The 25,082-nt window shown below is 34.0% G+C and overlaps 1 protein-coding gene across 4 annotated transcripts in view; it reads right to left on the bottom strand.

The window, feature by feature from the left end:
• The window catches only part of LOC126889940 (ATP-dependent translocase ABCB1-like), a 111,384-nt gene that overhangs the window by 42,863 nt on the left and 43,439 nt on the right, over window positions 1-25,082 (bottom strand). For 3 of the 4 annotated variants that reach the window (XM_050658690.1, XM_050658687.1, XM_050658689.1), the window contains 4 exons: window positions 24,197-24,571; window positions 18,324-18,590; window positions 12,156-12,326; window positions 498-602 (listed from right to left, as the gene is read on the bottom strand). In XM_050658690.1, the coding sequence (XP_050514647.1) occupies window positions 498-602; window positions 12,156-12,326; window positions 18,324-18,590; window positions 24,197-24,571 (918 nt within the window). The remainder of the gene's footprint in view (window positions 1-497; window positions 603-12,155; window positions 12,327-18,323; window positions 18,591-24,196; window positions 24,572-25,082) is intronic. The other variant, XM_050658688.1, reaches the window with a different exon arrangement.

Below are 25,082 nucleotides of genomic sequence, written 5' to 3' on the forward strand. Positions count from 1 at the left end.
GTTTCTATATAATTTCTCGTTGGTAGAAAGATAATCCATCCATCGACGTATAATTACATAATCTACATAATTATCCGCCAGTGAGGAGGCTGAAAGGAAGAATATGGAGAAAATCGACAAATCTGAATTACTGGCTTTTACTGGTATGTTAATTTTGATGTACATTGTAATTTTGTTGTAAGGTTTGTAAATTGTTTATATTAATATTTAAGAAGATGCTGTGTTTATTAAGCACAAGATTCTTAAGTTTAATACATTTTCAACAACTCTGAATAAATATATTAGCTATTTTCGAGGTGGACATTTTTTACCCACCCTTTGGGCGTTTAAGTAAAAAACATTCTTGAATGGACTCAGATATCAAATGCAGGACAAATATTCCATATTGCAGAAAATCGAGAAGCCTTCGCAATGGTGCTGATATGGCACGTGAAGAAGAAGATAAATATATATAAATATTATGAAATTAATTATTACTTATAAATAATATGGCTTACTTGAAGAAATACTGAGATCATACATATGACACCCGCAATCACGAAAAATATACAATATCTTGTAGTTTCTGTTTCTATATACTCTGTATCGTATTTTGCCAGTGTCTGAAAACAATTAGAACAAATTAAAATAATAATTGCAATTATGTATTTGCAAAAAATTTCAAGTTTATCTTTTTTACACTTACTACAATCTGATCAAAAATAAATCTTTATACATATGTAGTCTGCATAAGTAACAGTATGATTTTAGAGTTTGTTATTTTTTTAAGATTTTTATCGAAGTTGAAGAAGTTATGTTTTAAAATAAGCTTTTCTGATTCCTCCCAGTTTGCACATATCCATAAATTTTTTGGCTTTCATTTTCCACTTAATTATTCTATTAATAATTGTGTATTCTTCTTCATTTTTTTCATTTCTTCTTTCTCCCATCGTGTCTAGATTTTACTCTGTGGCCCTAATTTTCTTTGTTTGTTTCCTTTTTTGCCCTAGAGTAGTTTGTGAATCCTTATGTTTGTATGCATGTTAGTTTTGATGTCCTTTTTTAGATTTAGGAGAAGAGTTATTGCCGCCCTTTTTGAAGATTCCTTGAATTCAGCATTTCTTGTTTTCTTTTTATCAAAATGTTATATATCTGTCCTCTATATATTATTTGTATTCATACCCAGCCCTACTAAAGCTCCCGAGAATGAGCAACGAGGCCTGTGTATTGTTCTTCTAGTGGCGACGCCACTAACAGTCTAAAACCTAGAGCCGAAAAATCATCGTCATAAGTAATATGGAGTTTGGCATGTGAAATGTGTGTATTGTATATTGATAACAAGAATAAAAAACCGCTAAATGCCGTAAAAATGAGTGGCGCATACAATATTCGAGCTACAAAAGATCTGATATGAATATTACGTGGCGCGAAAATGTATTTTCATTTTGATGCAAAACAAAATTCTAGTTTTATTTTAAAAGATTTTTTCATAATATTTGCCCAATTTGAAGTAAAACGAGCCACAAAAGAGTAACTTTGATACAGTTTGAATTTTGAAACTCTTTTGTGGCGCGTTTACTTCAAATTTAGCAAATATTATGAAAAAATATTTTAAAATAAAACTAGAATTTTGTTTTGCATCAAAATAAAAATACATTTTCCCGCCACGTAATATTCATATCAGATCTTTTGTAGCTGGAATATTGTATGCGCCACTCATTTTTACGGCGTTTAGCGGTTTTTTATTCTTGTATCAGGAGTTTTTTAAAGTTATTTATAAATTAAATGTATACAGTTGAATGCAATGTTTCTCGATTACACGTTAAGCTTTATAAATGGTCGCCTTTGTCGCATTATCTCCCAAATGATCTAGTGTCCATCGAATGAATAATAGATTTTTTTCTATTCGAAATAGATTGAAAAAAATATTGGGATGGCCGGTAAATAAACTCGGATTGCCCGTTGCCAGATTCAATTAGCGTCGTAACCACTACAACTACATAAACCATTTAGGGAATAATCGTTAATTGGATTATACTTTTGTAGCTTAATAACTTCTAAACGGCTTAACCGATTTTGTTCACTAAACACGAGTTTGAAATGTATCGACAAGTAGTATCTTATGCATTTAAGGTCAAGTATGATAACTGAAGCTATCACAGGAATTATTGAGCTTGAGAAACCGGTTTTCCCTTAAGAAATAGATTTGATCATACTTATGAAGCCTATAACTTAAAAATTCGAATTTTCCCGGATATAAGGTATAATTCGTAGGTTGAAATTTTGAGTAATTGTCGAAAAACCAAAATTTTCAAAGTTTAGTTTTTCAGTTTTTCGGCTATACTGAGCCGTGTGTATGTCTGATCCTGACAGATTAGACACCATGAAAGCTTAACTCAACGCTATTGATTTGGTGTATTTACTGTTCTCCTGTCTCTTCTTGAACCGCAGATATATACCGCCAAAAATATGCCGTTTTGTACCTACCAAGTCCTATAGCTGGCTTATGGGTAGTCAAAACTCACAAACTACACCGGTTCTGAATCGGCCCTCACCCCCTCTTCAAACACAGAAAAAAAATTCAGATCGGTTTAACTTTTCCGCGCACATACATACATACATACATATCCACAAACATTTTCCCTTTTTTAAATAAAAATTGACTCATATTTCTGAGCTCGGTAACTTTTGAACTGTATAACCGATTTTCAAAATTAGACATGCGTTGGAAAGGTAATGATCGCTTCTAATAAAAGCCGCAAAGGTCGGAGTTAAGTTTTTGGGAGTTTTGGGGACGAGAACGAAAAACAGACCCTAAATAGGAAGGACCGTAAAATCCACACCCTTGGACCAAAATGGATGGTTGACATATGCATGGGTGAGTCTTTTCCTGAACTTTAAGATGGGTGTTGGTCCAATTTTCAATTCAGTCAGATTTAGAAAATCGAACATTTCGTGTATATACAGGGTGTAACGAAAATACACGTCATAAATTAAATCGCATATTCTGAGACCAAAAATAGTTCGAATGAACCTAATTTACCTTAGTACAAATAGCACATAAAAAAAGTTACAGCCCTTTGAAGTTACAAAATAAAAATCGATTTTTTCGAATATATCGAAAACTATTAGAGATTTTTTATTGAAAATGGACATGTGGCATTCTTGGCAGGAACATCTTAAAAAAGAATTATAGTGAAATTTGTGCACCCCATAAAAATTTTATGGGGGTTTTGTTCCCTTAAACCCCCCCAAACCTTTGTGTACGTTCCAATTAAATTATTATTGTGGTACCATTAGTTAAACTCAATATTTCTAAAACTTTTTTGCCTCTTAGTATTTTTTTGATAAGGCAGTTTTTATCGAGTTGCGGCTTCTTTTTTAATATGTTTACATAAAAATTTTATGGGGGTTTTGTTCCTTTAAACCCCCCAAATGTTTGTGTGTGTTCCAATTAAACTTTTACTGCGGTACCATTAGTTAAACACAGTGTATTTAAAACTTTTTTGCCTGTTTGTATTTTTTAGAGAAGGCACTTTTTATCGAGATATTACTTCTTTTTTAATATGGTTCAAAATATACCTAAAAATGTAAATCATAAATAAATTTTCATATTATTACCAAGTCTCCATAATCGTACTTAGCCATATACAAATATGTGGTGGATTTGACAAATATTCAAAATATCTCGATAAAAACTGATTTTTCGAAAAAGTACTAAGAGGCAAAAAAGTTTTTGAAATATTGTGTTTAACTAATGGTACTACAATAATAATTTAATTGGAACGTACACAAAAGTTTTGGGGGGGGGGGGGGGAGGGGTTTAAAGGAACAAAACCCCCATAAAATTTTTATAGGGTGTCCGAATTTCACTATAATTTTTTCTTAAGATACTACTACTATAAGAATGCCACATGTCTATTTTCAATAAAAGATCTCTAATAGTTTTCGATATATTGGAAAAAATCGATTTTCATTTTGTAACTTAAAAGGGCTGTAACTTTTTTTATGTGCACATTTGTACTAAGGTAAGTTAGGTTCAATCGAACTGTTTTTGGTCCCAAAATATGTGATTAAATTTATGACCTGTATTTTTGTTACACCCTGTATAGTGTCGCGTGTAGGGGGTGTAGGTGTGCACCACTGGCGAGAATCTCTGGTAATTATTATGACCCCTTTCAGGCTGACACCTCAGTGGATACAGGAAGTAGCAATAAGTGACGAAAGGGGAAAGTTAGTGCAGTCATTAAAGGTTTTCACCTCCTATTTTGTTAAACCTCCATCGATTTGCATGAAAATGAGTGAATAGTTAGAGCATACATCAAGAAACAAAACTGATTTGGTGCCAACTTTCACTTTTGCTCTGAGGGTGGATACCACCCTTTCTCGGGGATGAAAACTATTTTATTAAAAATAACCCCACAAATCGATAGAGTGACAAATTTTAAGTAACATTTGGTATATCAAGTTATTAAAATAAATCAACACTTTTTGAGTTATTAAAGATCAAAGATTTGAATTTTTCGTAAAAAATGCATGGTGTAAAGCGCTTTTTCATAAATAACTCAAAAACTATAAGTTTTATGAAAAAAGTTATAATTATCAAAATTGAAGATAATAAAAAACAAAATAGATTTCTTATTCGAAGAACCTTTGAGAATTAATTAAAAGTGAGTTATAGGTGATTGAATGTATATTTTTTTCGGCTAGTACCCAACTCTAAGTATTCAAGCTTAAATAACGGGAAAACGATACATTTTATAAAATATATTTACTTAACACTTGTCAAAGTATTCAGAAATATGGATTAAATGAGCTCACGGAGAAGTTGATACCATTAAACATTATGCTACAAACGTTTTTCAAAGTTTAGGCTCCAAAAATTTTGAGCTTAATTATTATATTATTTATATAAGTGTTTTAAATTGTTTTAAGACATTTATGTAAAATTTAGCAAAAATGTATTCGAATATGTCAAATGTCCCCATTATTGGACACCCCCAGTTTCTGGACACATTCAGTTTATATTGATAGAAAAAGTTCAATGAAATATCAAAATAATATAAAAATAATATTTTACTAACATACAATTAATTAATATGTTCTTTTTTTCATCCGTAACTTCACACGCATAATATGTGCTCTTAAGTAGACGCTATTGTATAGGTACTTGCTACTGTTATTTCGGAGTCGGCGTTTGTATTGAATATATTATATACTCCAAAAAATATAACTGTTTTCAACATGGCAACAGAGTACACTTGGGCGCTTAAAATAAATTGTACAATTGATACAGATACAGCAGTGAAATTAATTAGTGAAAAAACATTGATAACTGCCAAAGAAAAATGTAATATTATTAAAAATTCAAATTAAAATTTAATTATTAAATTATAATCCTAACTTCATTCCCGAAATTCGTTTGAAAATTATTCTGTTAACTAATTTCAAAATAAATATACAGAGAGAGTCTGTAATTTGGAATAAATTCAATATCTCAAATACTAATTGTTTTTTTGAAAAATGCTCAGACCCGTCGATAATTATTTCAAATTGTCATTTTTGGCATAAAATAATAATGTATACAGGGTGTCCCAATTTAGAGATATGACGTCATCGTTGATTTTCTTAAATGGCAACATTGTAATTTTGATAGGGTGTGTTAAGTTATACATAACTGCAAAATTTCAAATTTTTATTCCCTATCATTTACAAAATAATAAAAAATAACAAAGGTATGAAAAACAAGTAATAATTGAATTTAATTATTTCAATTACGAAAATGCTTATAATGTTGCCCTCAATTATTGTCAAATTGCCAATTGGCAACGTTATGAGCATTTGCTTAAGGCTATGGGTACATAATTCGCAAATATTTTACGTGTATCCCTACTTTTTCTGTCTTTACACGGCAAATTACGTGTAGTAAAATTCACACTGGTATGGATATGTAAACATTACTAGAATGTCATTCTACTTGAAAATGTCATCATTAATTTAAAGAGATGGGTTTTGAATGTTCTTGGATAACTGTTATTTTTATAATTGCAAATTATTAATTCAGTTAATAAAAGTGATAAGTTTTTCACTAACTATGTATTCAGTGATTGTAATAATTTATTTGTACAACAAAGACTAATACTCAATCGAGAAAAGAGGAAAAGTGTTAAAGTGATTTTTTAATAATATATTGTTATGGACCGCTTACAATTTTGAACATCTTTAACAACAAAATACTTGGATCACAGAATATATTATTCTGATGTATTCTCTGCTTGGATCTTTCACAAATAATACACAATAAATAACTTTTTATTAAGTTCACGTCTTAAATCAATTATTTATCAAATACACTATATAATATCAATAATATTTAATCAATAACTTAACATATTTCCGATGCAATGTCAAATTTTTAAAATTGTCACTGATTGTCAGTGTTTGACTGACAATATATGCTGACAATATTATATTCGGCTGAGTGCGTTGTAAGACAAAGATACATTTGGAAAATATTGCCACGCATTGTGTTCATTTTTTCAAATCCTGAAAAAATCAATACATATTTTTGAAAAATTTAAACGCAGAATGAAAGACTAAATTATTACCGAGGGCCGAAAGTCCCTTAGAATAAATAAAAAGTTTATTTTGAATGATATATTTGAAATTAAAAATCACACTAAATTTTCTCTTAGTTTTTCACCCCTGTAACTTATTAAAATAAACATTATAGAAGTTCTCAGGGACTTTCGGCCCTCGCTAATAACGCAATCTTTTATTCTGCGTTTAAATTTTTCAAAAATACTTATTAGTTTTCTCAGGATTCGAAAAAAATGAATCCCCATTTGAATAGCATTGCAGCCGAAAATACGTACCGATCCTCTTAATTGAAATAAGGAAACTCAATTATTATTTGTTTACTTGTTTATTTACCTTTGTTATTTTTTATTATCTTGTAAATGGTATCGAATAAAAAATTAAAATTTTGCATTTGTGTATAACTTTACACACTCTATCAAAATAGCTATCAAAATGACAGTATTGCCATTTAAGAAAATCAACGGTGACGTCATATCTCTAAATTGGGACACCCTGTATACATTATTGTTGTATGTCAAAAATGACAATTTGAAATACTTATCGAAGAGTCTGAGCATTTTTCAAAAAAACAATCAGAATTTTAATTATTGAATTTATTCCAAATTACAGACATAACTTTGTTATTTTCTATTATCATGTAAATGGTAGAGAATAAAAATTTGATATTTGGCAGTTGTGTATAACTTTACACACCCTATCAAAATAGCTATCAAAATAACAGTGTTGCCATTTAATAAAATCAACGATGACGTCATATCTCTAAATTGGGACACCCTGTATACATTATTATTGTATGTCAAAAAGGACAATTTGAAATACTAATCGACGGGTCTGAGCATTTTTCAAAAAAAACAATTAGTATTTGAGATATTGAATTTATTCCAAATTACAGACTCTCTCAGTATAAATAGCGTATGTTTTAATTTTCACTTTTTCCTAAAAAATTCGAAAGGGTTCTCTTATTTTCATCATCACTTGTCTAGCTTTAATGTTATCAACTTCATCTGGAGCTCATTCACTTGATAGGTATTCTTGAGTATTTTGACAAGTGTTTAGTAAGTATGTATATTTTAGAAAATGCATCGTTTTCCCGTTATTTAAGCTTGAATACTCGTACTTAGATTTGAGTACTAACCGAAAACAATATATATTCAATAAACTATAACTCACTTTTAATTAATTCTAAAATGTCTTTCACGTAAAGAATCTATTTGATTTTTTTTATCTTCAATTTTGGTAATCATAACTATTTTGTTAAAAGTTACAGTTTTTGAATTATTTATGAAAAACCGCTTTACACCATGTATTTGTTTCACGAAAAATTCAAATCTTTGATCTTTAATAACTCAAAAAGTATTGATTTATTTTAATAACTTAATATAACAAATTTTGCTCAAAATTTGTCACTGTATCGGTTTGTGGGGTTATTTTTAATAAAATAGTTTTCACCCCCGAAAAGGGGTGGTCTCCACCACCAGGGTAAAAGTGCAAGTTGGCACCAAATCAGTTTTGTTTCTTGAGGTATGCTCTGACTAGTCACCAATTTTAATGCAAATCGATGGAGGTTTAACAAAGTAGGAGGTGAAAACCTTTAATGACTGCACTAACTTTCCCCTTTCGTCCCTTATTGCTACTTCCTGCATCCACTGAGGTGTCAGCCTGGATTTTTTCCAGGCCATTTCACAGGAAGAACTCCGTATTACTTATGACGATGATTTTTCGGCTCTAGCTCTCCGTCTATAATAGAGGTTGGCTATAACCATTGCAAATTCGTCTCTATCTTGTGATTTTCTGAAAAGCGTCTGTGTTTCCTGTCAGGAAACCTTTTTTCCTTCCATTTTTTCTCTTCATAATCATCTCTAATAACTTATACTTATTATTTCTAAGTATGTGCCCAAATATGCTGTTTTTCTCTTTTTAATGGGGATAAAAAATTCTCTGTTTCTTTCCACTCTGCGCAACACCATTTCGTTCGTAATATGATCGGTCTACTGCATTTTCAAAATTTTCCTGAAAAGCTACATCTCAACAGCTTCTAGCTTCTCTTCTCTCTTCTCATTAAGTTAACATTAACAGATCAGAAGTAACAGTAACAGAAGTTAACATCATATCCGATATCGGATTTGTAGATTGAGTATTTGGTTACTCATACATTTCCTCATTTTCAAAAAGGCTGCTCTTGAATTTCTGATTTCGGATTCAGATCTTCTGTAATCCAGACTCCTAAGTATTTCATTTTGTTCACTTGTTCGATATCTTTATTTTTATCTGGATCCTTGTTATGACTCTACCGCTCTTGCTGATCACCATGGTTTTTGTTTTCTTTTTGTTTGTTGTTAAAACAAACTGTTCTCCAGTATCACGAATTGTGATTAGAAGCGTCTTTCTCACTTTCAGTGATATGCTTTTTCTCATGAGGATCATTCAGTACGTCACAGTTTTTCGATTTCTTTCTAACGCATTAAATTGTATGTGACAGAAAAAAACACACGTCGGTGACATTTATAACATTTATTCTAGTTGTCAATAGATGGCGCTATAATCGAAAATATATTAATTTGCGAATTATATAATATATCTACGAATATAATCTGAACCATTTAAAAGACTATACAAATCAAAGAAAATACTATTTTATACATGCAATAAACACAATTGATTTGTTTTTATGCCAAATTGCAAATAAAATTTGACAACTGTCAGATTTAACTAAAATGTCCTGTCATTAAATGTATATTATCACGGACTTACCTTTTTTTCTATCATTTGTGACGCACTGAAAAATGCTCATGAAAAGAAGCATAATGACTGTATCGTTAGCATAACGAATGTTATTTACATTTTCACCATTTATCTTGATCCCTTCTGTGCTATTTTCAAGTGCTTGTGTAAATAACTCTTCGGAGTATACATTAAATAGTAGTGGTGAAAGTACACAGCCCTGTCTCACTCCTCTACTTATCTATTGCGTATCCATGCTATTTCCATCTAATGTTACAACAGCTTGTTGGTTCCAATAAGGATTTCTTACTATGTTAATATCATTTGTGTCGAGTCCTTTTAGCTTTAGACATTCTATGAGAATGTTATGTTTAACTTTGTTCTTCTATACCAGTGGTTCCCAACCTTTTATGTCTGGCGACCCACCTTCTGATGTTTTTTCCTATTCGCGACTCATCCCTCATCCATAATGATATATATGTGCGTTATTCAGCTACTGTAAGAGCCACTCCGCGACCCACTTGAAATCCGCCAGCGACCCACTAGTGGGTCGCGACCCACCGGTTGGGAAACGCTGTTCTATACGATCGGATTATAATAGACGGAGAGGCAGCGCTGAAGAATCTCTTTGAATTTACTAAAAATAGATTTTTCACAGTTGATTACTGTAAGTGTGTAGAGAAACATACTGCGGTCGGTCAAGCGAAACGTAGAACAGGGGTTACTGAGAGGGTATCAAAGTTGCTTTCCTACGAAGGTAATTAAATCCATTTACTAAGGCTGAAAATCAGTACACACATTCTAAATTAAATATAAATAAATTATTATTATTATTATAAATTATTATTATAGTCGGTCAGGTGTATGACGGGGCAGAGCCGGTCGGTCGGCCCCAATAGTCGATTGAGAAAATGAAGCATTTTGGCTCGCAATTGTTTCGTCCAGCATGGATTTACTTGAAATTTTCACAGAAGGTAGGGAATAGTCCAAGGATCATTTTCTATATCATGCTGCTATCATACGCTAAAACCTTGGGGGTGGTTGCTACCCCATCTCAGGGGTGGGCATTTTTAATTACATTTTAGCTATGTAATTCGATGGAAAAAGTGGTTCTAAGAAAAAAATGTTCTTTAATTCTTTACATTTTCTTCGTAAAACTAATATTTTTCGAGTTATTTGCGCTTAAAAATAACAGTTTTTCGACGAAAAAATCGACTTTTTTTAGAGGGTTTTTTGAGAATACCTCGAAAGATATGCATTTAATAAAAAAACTGTAGATATCAAAATTATATTTTTTAGTAACACAAATCAAATTCTTTTCCAATGATATCTTTAAGACCAATACAAACCGAGATACGGCATGTTAAATGTTAGCTTTTTTCGTCAAATGCATAATTTGAAATATTCAAAGCCACATAATGGAAAAAAATTGCATTTTTCGAGGAAAACTTAAATAATATTTTTTCAAGTATACAATTACACCTTTACAAAAAATAATAAAAAGTTTCTAGCGTGAAAATTAGGCCACTTATAATCAAAAAAATGTCAATACCTGCTTTTCTCTACGAAAAAATCAGTGAAAATAACCCCCTAACTACCTTCCTAATTCAAAATTGGTCTTGACCTTTCTGTAGTTCCTTTAACATTTATATTATTAATACACTTAAGGAGTTTGACCTATTTAAAATGCCTAATTTTGGAAAAATTGGAGTTTAAAGAAAAATTGATTTTTTGCAATTTGGTATTTTTCACCTTTTACTTCAAAATATCTCCGAAAATACTGAAACTACAAAAAAGTTATAAACTACTGAATTGTAGATTTTTAATGACTAAAATTACTCTGTGCATAGATTTTCATTGCAGTGAATAGTTAGCCAGATATAGCTGTTTAAAACCTCTATTTACCAGCAAACACCCCCTTATTCGAGCCCTTTATACCCGCCCCAATTAAAAACTAAGAGATCTTACCGAATTTAATTTACACAGTCTTATAGCTCTTTAAAAATCCTACAAAATCATTTTCGAAGAAACTTTTTATCGCCAAAAATATATAGAATATTTTTCGAGGTATTTTCAAAAAAACCTCTAAAAAGTTGATCTTTTCGTCGAAAAACTGTTATTTTCAAGCGTGAATAATTCGAAAAGTATTAGTTTTACGAAGAAAATGTAAAGACCATTTTTTTCTTAGGGTCACATTTTCCATCGAATTACATGGTTAAAATGTAATAAAACATTCCCACCCGCGAGATGGGGTGGCAACCACCCCAAGGTTTTAGCTTAAGATAGCGGCATGATATAGAAAATGATCATTGGCCTATTCCCTACCTTCTGTAAAAAATTTCAAGTAAATCCATGCTGAACGAAAAAATTGCGAGCCAAAATGCTTCATTTCCTCAATCGACTATTGGGGCCGATCGACCGGCTCTGTCCCGTCATACAGCTGACCGACTATAATAACTTTTATTTATATTTAATTTAGAATGTGTGTACTGATTTTCAGCCTTAGTAAATGGATTTAATTACTTTCGTAGGAAAGCAACTTTGATATCCTCTCAGTAATCCCTGTTCTACGTTTCGCTTGACCGACCGCAGTATGTTTCTATACACAATCACAGTAATCAACTGTGAAAAATCTAGCTTTAGTGAATTCAAAGAGATTTTTCAGCGCGGCCTCTTGGTCTATAACCACCTGAAGTCACTCTTTGTCCACATTTTCCATGATTTCCTTTCTCTGGACCAAATGTCCAGGTTTGCGCATCATTTCATTTGCGTTCATTTTCTTTAGATATTGGAGAAATTAAAAGTAATAAGTCACAAATATATCTTTCTCGTTTTTACTGTAAATAAGTACTTACTCCAAGAACACTACCAAAGAACACAGCAAATATTGGCCATCCCCAACCAACTACTATAGATCCTACTCCAGCAATTAAAATATATGGCCATTCTGGTGCATTTAACTTCATGATGCTAAAAAGAGTGATTTTTTTGCCATTTTTAAAGTCATCTATTTCATTTTTTTCATCCTAAAACAAATGAGTACATTTTATAAAAAAAAATCTTTCTTTCTCTCTCGCACTTACTGACCAACGGCTTAGGGTGGACTGATAATAATTGAGAAATTGGCCTCAAAGTTGAAAAAAAATAAAGATTTGGTCAATGGCATAAGGGTGGGGAAGCACAAGTAGGGCAAAAGCCCAGTAAAGATCCTCAGCGAGATGCCCTAGTCAATTAGTCATGACAATGCTGAATACTAAATTCAATTCCGGAGTAAGTTCCGGAGTAAATGCATGGAAACTCCTCAATGATCCATAATCCATTGTCAATCTGCAATCCACAATGCATATGAGTTGAAGAGAATGGATATTGAAATTATGGAAGTAGCAGAAATGAGAGCAGAATAGCCAGATTCTGGAGGATTAAAAGTGGAAGATCACAAGGTATACTACTTTGGAAAAAGTGATGGATTATATGAATATGAAGTTTGAGTAATCGTATGATCCAAGGTTGCCAAATGCGTTACTAACTTCACAGTAATAACAGAGAGAGAAATGTTGCTATAAGCATAAGCAATCTCCACCAATATAAACATCATCCACTGTCCCACTGCAGAAAAAGAGGAGGAAAAATAATTTTGAGTTTTATTAGAAAATTAAGAGAATTATACATAAAATTTCACGACAGAATGTTTAGAGTTAGAGATGAGACACATTGGAGTACATGGATTGGAGACAGAAACTGGAGAGGAGACCTAGAAAAATTCACTGAAGTCTCAGAATTTTTCTAGGATGTCTCCTCTCTCGTTTCTATCTCCAAGTCGTCCATGTGTTTTATTTCCAACACCAAACTTGGCATTAGAAAAAATTCACAGGTGTCTCAGAGAATGAGTAAAAGAAAAAATAAAGGCCAGAAGAAATTGGTTTCAAAGTAGATCCCGTCATGACAAGACAATTTTGAATAATCTCACACAGCAGCTTAAAAGGTAGATAAAAGAATTCAAAGATGAATCTATAAATTCCTTCCTCAGAGAGCTAACTAATGATAGAACAACAGATTACTCTTTGTGGAAAGTAAAAAAAACAAAGCGGTTAAAAAGTTAGTAATGAGTTACATACCAGAGTTAGAAGACAACATTATAGACACTTTCGCAGATGACACTGCCATTCTGGCAGTTAGTAAATATATTACAGACTCAACTATTAGTCTACAAAATGCAGTCAATAAATTCCATTACTAGAACAAAAAGTACAAAATCTCCCTAAATGAAGGTAAATCGGTTCCTATAGCATTTAGTAACAAACGTGAAGAACACAAATATGCACATAAGTATAAACAGACATGAAATTCCATATGCTAATACAGCCAAATATCTAGGTTTAACCCTAGATAGATGGGATGTTAGGGAGCAGTGATGAGTAAGATATAGCCTCTCCTGTTCAAATGTCAACCTCACCTGCTTGTATGGTAATCTAGATCATGGTCATCTGGTACATCCTGCTAGACAACTAACGAGGCTCTGACGTCCGAGTGTTTTCCGGGATAAGCAATCCACTATTTACTGGCCAACGGCTTCGGGCGGACGAGCTGGTAAATGGAAGGGCACTCTGTTGTCCTGAGACTGGGAAACTGGTCTCAAAGGCGGAAGAACCAAGAAAGTGGTCAACGGCATCAGAATGCAGAAGGCAACGAGAAACCACTGCATTAAAGGTCCCTGATGACATCTCTAGTAAAGCTATCATGGCAAATCCAACTAAAGTGGAAATAGTTACTAATCATGGAATACGGAAGCCAAGATTCGGCAGGGGAGGTGATCCACCTTTAGACCACAGGGCCTCCCAGGTCGTAACCCAGCAAAACCCCTGTGACAGAACTGGAAAAGTATCTCTAAGAACAGCAGAGTTGATTATTAAAATATGTACCTGGAATGTGAAGACAATGTATTAGGCTGGAAAAATTCATAATACCATTCAAGAAATGACCAGACTCGGAATCGGTATAATGGGCATAAGCGAAATGAGGTGGTGGCCAAATAGTGGTGCTTGTATTATTGACAACCATATGGTATACCACTCAGGAAATGACGATGGTCAACATATATATGGGGTTGGAATAATCGTGTCTCCCCAATTACGTCAATATGTTACAAATGTTATACCTATTTCTGAAAGATTAATAATAACCCAACTGAATACTAGCCCCGTCAAATTAAATATATTACAAGTTTATGCCCCCACGAGCGATAAACCAGAAGAAGATCTAGAGCAATTCTATGAGTTGTTGATAAAGTCACTTAAACGACTTAAAAAAGAAGATATAACTATTATTATGGGTGACTTCAATGCGAAAATTGGTGAAGGGAGAAGCGGTGAATTCATAAGTGATTTTGGTCTAGGCCAGAGAAAAGAAAGGGGAGACAGATTAAAACTATTTGTAGAAGAAGAAGAATTTGCAATACTAAACACATCCTTCAAACTACCACCAAGACGCTTGTACACCTGGGTGTCACTGCAAGATCAACCAGGAAACGTAATACGGAATCAAATTGACTACATAATGGTGAACAAGAGATTCCGTAATGGATGCCTATCGGTTAAGGGTTACCCTGGTGCTGACGTATCATCAGATCATGTTCCTGTTGTTGGTAAATTTAGGTATAGATTCAAGAAGGTTGCAAAAAAGAACAGCAACAAAAAGTGCTACATGAGAATACTAAAAGATAAGAAAACAAAAGAGACAGTCGCACAGATTCTTTCAGAGAAGCTAATTAATATGGAGCAAACACATAATGTCGAAGAATCACTCCAAAATATATGTGAAATCTTTAACAGCATCAGAGAAGAACATCTAATAGAAAAGAAAGAAATGAGAAAAAGTTGGATGAACGACAATATACTACAACTTATGGAAGAAAGAAGAAAATCAAAAAACAACAAAATAATGTACAACACGATTCAGAGACAAATAAGAACTGAAATTAGAAAGGCCAAAGAAAATTGGTTAAAATCACAGTGTGAAGAGATAGAGTCGTTAGAGCAAAAACATGATACGTTTAACATGCATAAAAAGGTGAAACAAGCAGCTGGTCTTCAGAAATCCAACACAGCTAGCAAATTGCGAGACCAACAGGGGAATATCATCACAGACAGAAATCAAGAAATCTGCATATGGACAAAATACATGCAGGAACTTTTTGATGATGCTAAATCCGAACAACCCCCATCCTACATATGTGATGACCACTTACCAATCACATCAGATGAAGTGGAAAGAGAAATATCACAACTAAAAGATGGCAAAACTCCTGGACCTGACAATGCATATGGTGAACTCATAAAACTATTTAACACCGACGGTACTCACCGCCTAACCAAAATATTTAACGACATATATTTGAGCGGAGTAATACCAAAAACATGGTTGAAGTCGACGTTTGTTGCTTTACCAAAGAAAACAAAGTCTGTATCCTGCAGTGATTTCCGAACCATCAGCTTAATGAGCCATATTTTAAAACTATTTCTAAAAATTATACATCAGAGGATATATAGACTGTGCGAACAAAAATCAGCCGAACACAGTTTGGTTTTCGAAATGCAGTGGGTACAAGAGAGGCTCTATTAGTATACAAGTGCTATTTCAACGATGTAGAGACGTAAATTGCGATATTTATGCATGTTTCATTGATTACCATAAAGCGTTCGGTACAGCAAAGCACGACAAGCTGATGGAGATATTAATCAATATTGGAATTAACACCTGTGTTTTAAGGATTATCACCAATCTGTACTGGAATCAAACATCCTCTATCCGGACAGAGGCAGGAGTATCCGACGATATCAAAATCAAACGTGGGGTCCGTCAGGGATGTATACTATCCCCACTGTTGTTTAACATCTACTCTGAGAAAATCTTTCAAGAATCAGTGGATGATGTTGAGGCCGGAATTCGAATTAACGGAGAATGTATCAATAACATACGACACGCAGACGACACTGTGGTATTCGCTGACAGTTCTGAAGCCCTGCAGGAGTTAATGAACAGAATCGCGGAAGTCAGTCAGAGATACGGACTTTCACTAAACACTAAGAAAATAAAATGTATGATTATCTTTAAGAACAAACAGCAATTTGGACGAATCAGTATAAATGGTCAACAAATAGAAAGAGTAAAAACATATACCTACCTTGGTACGAACGTCAATGAAAATTGGGACCATTCTATAGAAATCAAATGTAGGATAGAGAAAGCAAGATCTGCATTTCAAAAAATGTCAAAGTTGTTCAAATGCCATGATTTGTCGATACCCATAAAAGTCAGATTACTACGATGTTATATCTTTCCTGTACTGTTGTACGGAGTTGAGACGTGGACTCTCACAGACGCAACCTGCAAGAAAATTGCGGCTTTTGAGATGTGGCTTTATCGTCGAATCCTGAAGATATCTTATACCGACCACATTACTAATGAGGGTGTTTTGCTGAGAATGCAAAAAGAAAAAGAGCTGTTAAAAATAAAAACAGCCAATATCGAATACCTCGGTCACATCATTAGAAACAGTGAAAGATATGAACTGCTGCAACTGGTCTTACAGGGAAAAGTAGAGTGAAAGCGAGGACCAGGAAGGCGAAGGATTTCGTGGCTGAAAAATCTACGTACGTGGTTCAACACAACCACTACAAATCTTTTCAGAGCAGCAGTGTGCAAAGTACAGATTGCCATGATGGTCGCCAACATCCGAAACGGATAGGCACTACAAGAAGAAGAAGAACCCTAGATGCAAAGCTGAACTGGAAACCACACGTAAAGAAAAAACGGGAAGAATTGAGTATCAGAGTCAAAATATTGGCTTCTGAAAAGACACTCAGCCTTGTCAATTCACAACAAGCTTTTACTCTACAACCAGATTCTAAATCCTAAATGGACGTATGGCATCCAACTGTGGGGTTGGACCAAAAAAACTAATACAGTATTTCTCATGATCATTTTTCAGTGCGTAACAAATGATAGGAAAAAGGGTAAGTCCGTGATAATACACATTTATGAGATTTATTCTAACATGACATTTTAGTTAAATCTGACAGTTGTCACATTTTATTTTCACTTTGGAATAAAAACAAATCAAAAGTGTTTCTTGCATTTATAAAATGGTATTTTCTTTGACTGGTATAGTCTTATAAATTATACAGATTATATTTGTAATATTATTATCTAATTAAAAAAAAATATTTTTTTATTATGGCGCCATCTATCGACAACTAGAATAACTAGAATACATGTTATAAAAATGTCACCGACGAAATGTAATCACCGACGTGCCTTTTTTTCTGTCACATACAATTTAATGCGTTAGAAAGAAATCGAAAAACTGTGACGCACTGAAAGATGATCATGAGAAATACTGTATTAAAATAATCCAGACCTTCCATAATAAAGTATTGAGGTGCATTGTTAATACATCCGCAACCAAGATATTCCCAGAGACCTAGAGGTGGCGCATGTTGATGAAGAAATACAAAAAATCGCCTGCAGACACGAAGAAAGGCTTTCACAGTACCAAAACGCCGAGGCTATTCAGCTTCTGGACAACTCTAGCCAAAAAAGAAGACTCAAGAGGACAAAGCCATATGAGTTAGTGTAGTGCATAGACTATGCATCATAGTGCAAGTTCAGTGAAAACGCTATTATTGTGATTGGTGCACAAGAAAAAAAAGCTTTAAAAATTGTGTAGAACAAGCTAAGAATACACCCCCGGGGTGATTATTAGATTAAATTAAATAGTAAGTTAGGATCTATAAAAAAAGTTACTGATTGTCTTCGACTAAATTGTAGCATTAAATAAACAACATAAAAAAGGAGTCTCAGAACTAGTTGTCAGCAACAAATTTTTCAAAATACGAAGTCTAATTTGTACCGGATGCATTTTTGGAAATCGGAGATTCTATTCTTGGCTCCCGTCGGTACTCTGCGAATGAATTTCTGCAAAAATGGACTAAATAATGGACTAAATAAAAACTTTTTTTACTTACGTCAGATATGTCATCATCATCGTCGTTATATTCTTCATATGCTTCATTATTGCCTTTTGTTTCTGTTTCATCATTTGATAATTCGATCTGATTGGAACTTGCAACTTGGGCTGTTACAAGCTTAAAATACTCACATTTTAATGACATTAATTCATCATGTGTTCCTTGTTCAACTACAGTTCCTTCAAGGAGTACTATAATTTTGTTAGCTCCTCTTATTGTAGACAGTCTATGGGCAACAATTATTGTTGTACATTCAGCACTCGCCTAAAATAAACGTATAAAATATACCTACTTATATTTTAACGAGGTACTAAGCAAGAAAACAGAACAAGAAGAACAAGCAAGAACAGGAAACTTCCTTCAAAATGACAGCGGGTAGCTTATTACTGATGAAAAGGAAATCCTGAAAACCTGGAAGGAATACTTCTCTCAACTGTTAAATGACCAATCTAGCAGGAAATACATCAAACATAGAAGTAGATACAGCTGAAATAGTAGACCAATACCTGACATACGAAGTAACCCAGGCAATTAAAAAGCTTAAAAATAATAAGGCACCAGCTGGGGATGGTATACCCGCAGGGTGCTTAAAACACGCAGAAGAAGCGTTGTACAGATCTTTATACAAGCTAATTCAAGACATTTGGCGAGAATAGACAATGCCAGATGAATGGAGAGAAGGGGTACCTGTAACGGTTCACGTTACGAAATTAGATCTTTAATTATTTTTATAATTATTTTCTCTTGATCTCTTAATTAATTTCTCTAATTTTCGCGTAATTAACCATTTCTAATTATTATCATTCATATTTAAAATTTCGTGCAACGATGCCACACCTAAGTATATTGGTATCACTGATGGAACGTACTATATACGTCACCTAGTGAGAGATATCCTTTGGGGGTTCTGAAAATTTGACAAGAAGGCGGTCGTGCTTGACTTGACTGTGAAAGTGCGCTGGAAGTAGGTCGACGAACTTTTGGTTCCATAATGGCGGAAGGTTTCATTTTTTAAGTAATTTATTGGGAAATACATTTTAATTGTAAGTGTAAATGGTGTCCATGGGTTTGCTAAATCCATCCAGCGTGTTCGTGAGGAAAACAATAACCAATAAAGGAGATTCCGGTAAATATTTTTTACATATAAAGGTTAGGTTGGATCTTAGATTTCATTTTTCATTTAAAATATTCTTTCCAGTTCAATTTTCCCAGTAAATTTGTTAATTATTGAATTTAGTTTTTTTATTCATTCCACCGTGTACAATATTTGTTTGGAGAAAGTTCTAATAGTCTTAATTTTTAGTTAATAAAGTTTGAAGTCTGTCCACACCCAATATCTGATAAATTGTGAAAAAAATATCTAATACTATGCTCATATCACAGTGGCAATATAATTATCCTATAATATTTTATTCTAAATATCATATTCTGTATCCAAATTCTACCTCAAGGTCAAAGTCATGCCTTTTTTACATCTGATAAGCCTTGCTAATGGATGTTTTTATTTGCTGTTCATCCTAAAAACCTCTTCCTCATTACTTCTTCTCTTGTTTTTCTCACACATGTTCGATTGGAAATTGAAACTAAGACTGGGAAATGCCAGTCTTTTTAGCCATTTAGGAGAAATATTAAAACCTACCATATAGATCCTTCAACCACCTGGAAGGCGTCGATTCCACCCACGGCCACAGTCAAGTCACCATTGGGAGTATGTCGATTTGGGACCAAGCTATGGGACATTCCATTCCCATTTTCGTAATCTTTCTACCTGCACCTACAGGAAACATGGTTTAGCACCTCTCCTCTGGTGCTAATTTTATGGATTGCAGCATCGGACTTTACCTTGAAGTCGTTCGATGAAGGGATTGGTTTGGGAACATTTAAGTGTAGTGACTTGAGTAACTATTGTATTTCATATCTCAGACATTTGGTTTAATGCATGTTATTAATTTTTTAGATTTAGTTTACCTTTGGTTTTTTTTATATGACATATTTGTATACTATTGTATTAGGTTCCCAAACTTATTTACGATCTACGGTAATTTCTTGTGCACAGGAATAAGCCTAGAGAAATTAGGTTTTTCTACTTTATTATTGGTTTGATATTTATTGTGTAATATTAATTGCTTGTTCCCAAATATTTTATTATTTATTCGCTTTACTTCATTTGTTCGGTTAATTCGTCGTTTCGGTATTTATCTTAACTTAATTTCTATAACTTTTATTCATTACTTTGCTTATTCATTATTGTATTTTCTCTTCGTCAGGCTTTTGCCTATTTATTTATATTAGTCATATTTTTCGGGTTTTATTTAGTTGTACGTAGCAAGCGTACTATAACCATTTGGTAAAGAGGACTCATGTGAGTTGTACCCTATATGTAAGTGAGAGGTATTTATATAATTTTGTAACAGGTAACATTATTGTTGTTATCTTAGATAGATATAACTTTTGTATAACTTTGTCATTTTAGAGTCACATTATATTCAATTTGATCTAACTCAGAGATTGTTAAGAATCTGGTACTTATTTTTAATAAATATTTACTTATTTTGTATATCATTTTTTATTTTTATTATCCTTTATGTTCATTATTACTGATTTAATATATTTAATATTTGACAGCAGTGTAAGAAACCTGGGAAAGTGATCGAAGATCATTTTCATTTAGCGCCCATGATTTGTTAGTTTTATTTAATTGGTTCTTCTTTAGTACTTATTCATCTTTATACATTTTCAGTACATTATTCTTATCTTAATATTTACCTTTTTTAGCCATCATTATCTACTCTTAGCTACTGTTCTTCGACAGGCATGCAAACGAGCCGTATCCATCCTTGAGTGTCAAGTTGTTCTCTTGCATCTCTTGCTAGCCAGCTCTATTCAGTTTGCCTCTGTCTCTTCCCACTTCTACGTCTGTCCCTTTTAATCCCCCTTTCTTCAGTACTACTGCAAAGTAGTATTTTTCCTACTTCGGCTTCTTCAACGTAGAAGCCATTCATTATTGTCCCTTTAGCTGACATTGAGTTTTTTTCTTTTTTCCTTACTTCTGTTGGAGTATATCATTCTTTACTTTCACTCCAACAGAAGTTCTTCTTTTTTTTTTGTTTCATACCAATCTACAAAAAAGGAAACAAAAAGCAATGTACTCGTATTACCTACCGGGAAATAACGCTCCTAAATACCACCTACAAAGTTAACTTGTAAACATCCTGCTAGAAAGAACTAAAAAATACACAGAAGAAATCGTTGGGTTTTATAATGCGGATTTAGATCGGGCCGTTCTACTATTGTCCAGAATATTCACAATAAAACAAATAATGGAAAATACTATTAGTTTATTCGTGAGTTTCATCAGATGTTCATATATTTTAAACAGCCATTTGTAGCTACACTGTGGACAGCGATTCAGGGACTTGGCTTTCAAAAAACTAGTCAATTTGATACGGATATGTAGGGAAGGCTTACGATGTAAGGTGAGAGTTGGAGAACAATACTCGAAGACATTTGAAATAAACAATGGACTAAAACAGGGAGATGCACTTTCACCACGACTCTTCAACTTAGCTCTAAAAACACATAATCAGAAGTGCAAGAATCGAAAAACCGACTACAGTATTTCATCGAGAAGGACCAAATTTAGACCGTCCGCACATGGGGCGACGCTCGAACTACTCGACTAGATTCCAGTCACGTAGGTTTCTCCCCGCCAGTAAAGTTCCTCCGTTGTGGCATTGAGCTCCATATACGGAGCGTTTAGAATTGCAAATCTCCTCGTCTTGTACGGCTTTCGTCTCTTGCGATCCGTAGTGCACGAGAAAGTTCGAGTGAGACGCACGTTTTTAGTCATAATAGGTAGTTTATTTTATTTGTTTCCTTCGTTTTTGTTGTTTTTTGCGCTGAATGAAATTTTACATTTATTTAAAGATCGGTGTTAAAAATACCCTCAATTGTATAATGCTTATTGTATACAAATTGTACTAAAAATGTAACAATACCGTACTTTTTACAGATCGAAATAGTCGTTTTGGTTAATATATAAAAAATGCGTTCTTCCTAGTTGGAAGATATGAGCAAACTGAATCGACAAGTGTGCGGAGAGCAATCGCTTGTGCCGCAGGGTTCGTACAAGACGAGCAAGACGCGCGAACTTAGAGACGTGTCTTCGATCGACCCATGTGCGGACGGCCTTTGTTGGCATTTGCAGACGATATGGATCTAAGAGGAAACACCAGATTAAGAAAGAAGAAGACCTTTCAGGTTCGAGAAGGAAGCCGAGAAGATGGGGCTTTCAATCAATGAAAGTAAAACGAGATATATTTATATGAGCCGCAATAACCAAAACAGAGACAGGATCTGCCAGAACATCACCATCGATGACTTTAACTTTGAGCGCGTTAGAAATCTTGGAACAACAATAACTGAAGACTATAACGGATCATAAGAAATAAACAATAGGATCCAAGCCCGCAACAGATGTCATCATGCCCTTCAAAACCATATAAAATCGAAGCAACTAACAAGACGTACAACTTTATATAAAACAGTCATACGAGCCGTAGTGATATGTGGCAACAAAGGCAAACGAAGAGAGACTAAGACTGTCCGCACATGGGTCGATTGAAGACACGTCTCGAAGTTCGCTCGTCTTGCTCGTCTTGTACTAACCCTGCGTCATAAGCGATTGCCCTCCGCACACTAGTCGATTCTGTTTTTATAAATTAACGCATTTTTTATATAGTAACCAAAACAGCTATTTCGATCTGTGAAGAGTACGGTATTATTACATTATTATACAGTTGCATTATACAGTTGAGGATATTTTTCTACTTCCTCAACGAATTTTATAATAAACATCTAGAAACAGAAGTTCAATGTTTTCAGAATTTTACATTACAAACAATATATTTCCACAAAGCTAATAGTACTACAATGAACGAACATAACATTCACAGATCTTTAAAAAGACTAAAATTTAATTTAGGGCAAAAATCAACTAAAACGAAGCAAACAAATAAAATAATGACTGTAAACGTGCGTCTCACTCGAACTTTCTCGTTCGCTTCAGATCGCACGGAACGAGAGTCGTACAAGACGAGGAGATTTGCCATCCTAAATGTTCCGTGTACGGAACTCAATGCCACAACGAAGGAACTTAAGAGACGGGGAGAGATCTACGCGATTGGAATCGAGTCGATTACTTCGAGCGTCGCTTCATGTGCGGACGGCCTAAGTGCTTGGGAAAGAAAAATCCTACGCACAAGTCCTGTAGTCGGTTCAGTTCGGCTATTCCTATTCCGTTCCGCGGAACCTTAAGTTCGTTTTAAGGCTACTGCTAGTGTAAATAGGGCGCCCGTGGAGCCGTAGCCTAAGGAAGGTCTTTGGGCCTGTGCTTGATGAATCAACAGGACAATACAGTCGAACCCGCTTATTAGAATAGCCTTCGTGCCAAGCAAAAGTATTCCTATAACCGGAATATTCTAATAAACGATCATTGGTGGCTAACAGAAACGTTTGGGGACCTCAAATTTCGATTCCTTAAAGCGGGATATTCTTTTAACATGTATTCTAATAAGCGGGTCCGACTGTATAGGATAAGAAAAGTAAAAAAAGACAGGATACCTTAGAAGACATTCTGACGAAAGAACAGTAAGGCTAGTATGGGAAGAAGTGACAAATGGAAGAAGACCACGTGGACGCCCTCGACTCCGATGGCGAAATTATATGATAGGAGATCTGAAAGCCATGGACGTGGAGAACTGAATGGAGACTGATCAAGACAGGGAAGAATAAAGGCATGTTGTCGAGTCGGCTAAAATCCATGAAGGGTTGTAACGCCACGGAGTAAGTAAGTAAGAAAAGGTACTTACCAAATCTAGCGCCTCTTGTACTTTAGCTTCACTAGCATTATCTAATGCAGATGTCGCTTCATCCAACAACAATAGAGTCGGTTTTCGAACCAAGGCTCTAGCAATAGCTATTCTTTGTTTTTGTCCTCCAGACAATTGGGTTCCCCGTTCTCCTACCAGTGTATTATAACCTTTTGGTAACAACTTAATAAAAGGATGAGCGTTCGCTTTTTTTGCGGCTTCTATAATTTCCTCTTCTGTAGCTTCTTCTTTTCCGTATCGAATGTTTTCTAGGATGGTTGTACCAAACAAAACAGGTTCTTGTCCTACTACACCTATATTGTTTCGGTACCATGTTAAATTCAAATTTTGAATATTTGTTCCATCGACTAAGATCTGAAATTCATAAAAGTTAAAATAAGATAAAGCTAATACCGTGTGTTTACTTGTAAATTAGATATGTGAGTACATCTAATACATGGCAACACTGCTTTCTCGCTCCCCGCACCCGAGTCGCGCGGATTTTTTTATTCAGTCATTCCTCGATTCTACAGTGGAAATGCAGCTCATTCTCAACGGCAGTGTTGCCGATTTTCGCGTTTCCTTTAGTGACCTATATCTAATCGAAAACGAAACCTATGGTATGTGTTAGATAATACATGTTAGCTTCGATATGGCTGGGCTGTATTGATGCCAACAGTGTCAATGTTTGGGATAAACTTATACCAGTAGTATTTCAATTTGTTAATTTAACCTTATTTATATTTAAGCGGTTAAAGCATTTAAATATCTAGGAGCAAAAATCACCAATGACAACAAAGTCGAAAGAGAAGTTGAACCGCGAATAATGTCGGGAAACAGATCTTTCTTTGAAATGCAACATATACGAGTAATGAGGTCAAGATCT

The sequence above is a fragment of the Diabrotica virgifera genome, chromosome 8 (assembly GCF_917563875.1).
Source record: "Diabrotica virgifera virgifera chromosome 8, PGI_DIABVI_V3a".
Taxonomy (NCBI): Eukaryota; Metazoa; Arthropoda; class Insecta; order Coleoptera; family Chrysomelidae; genus Diabrotica; species Diabrotica virgifera.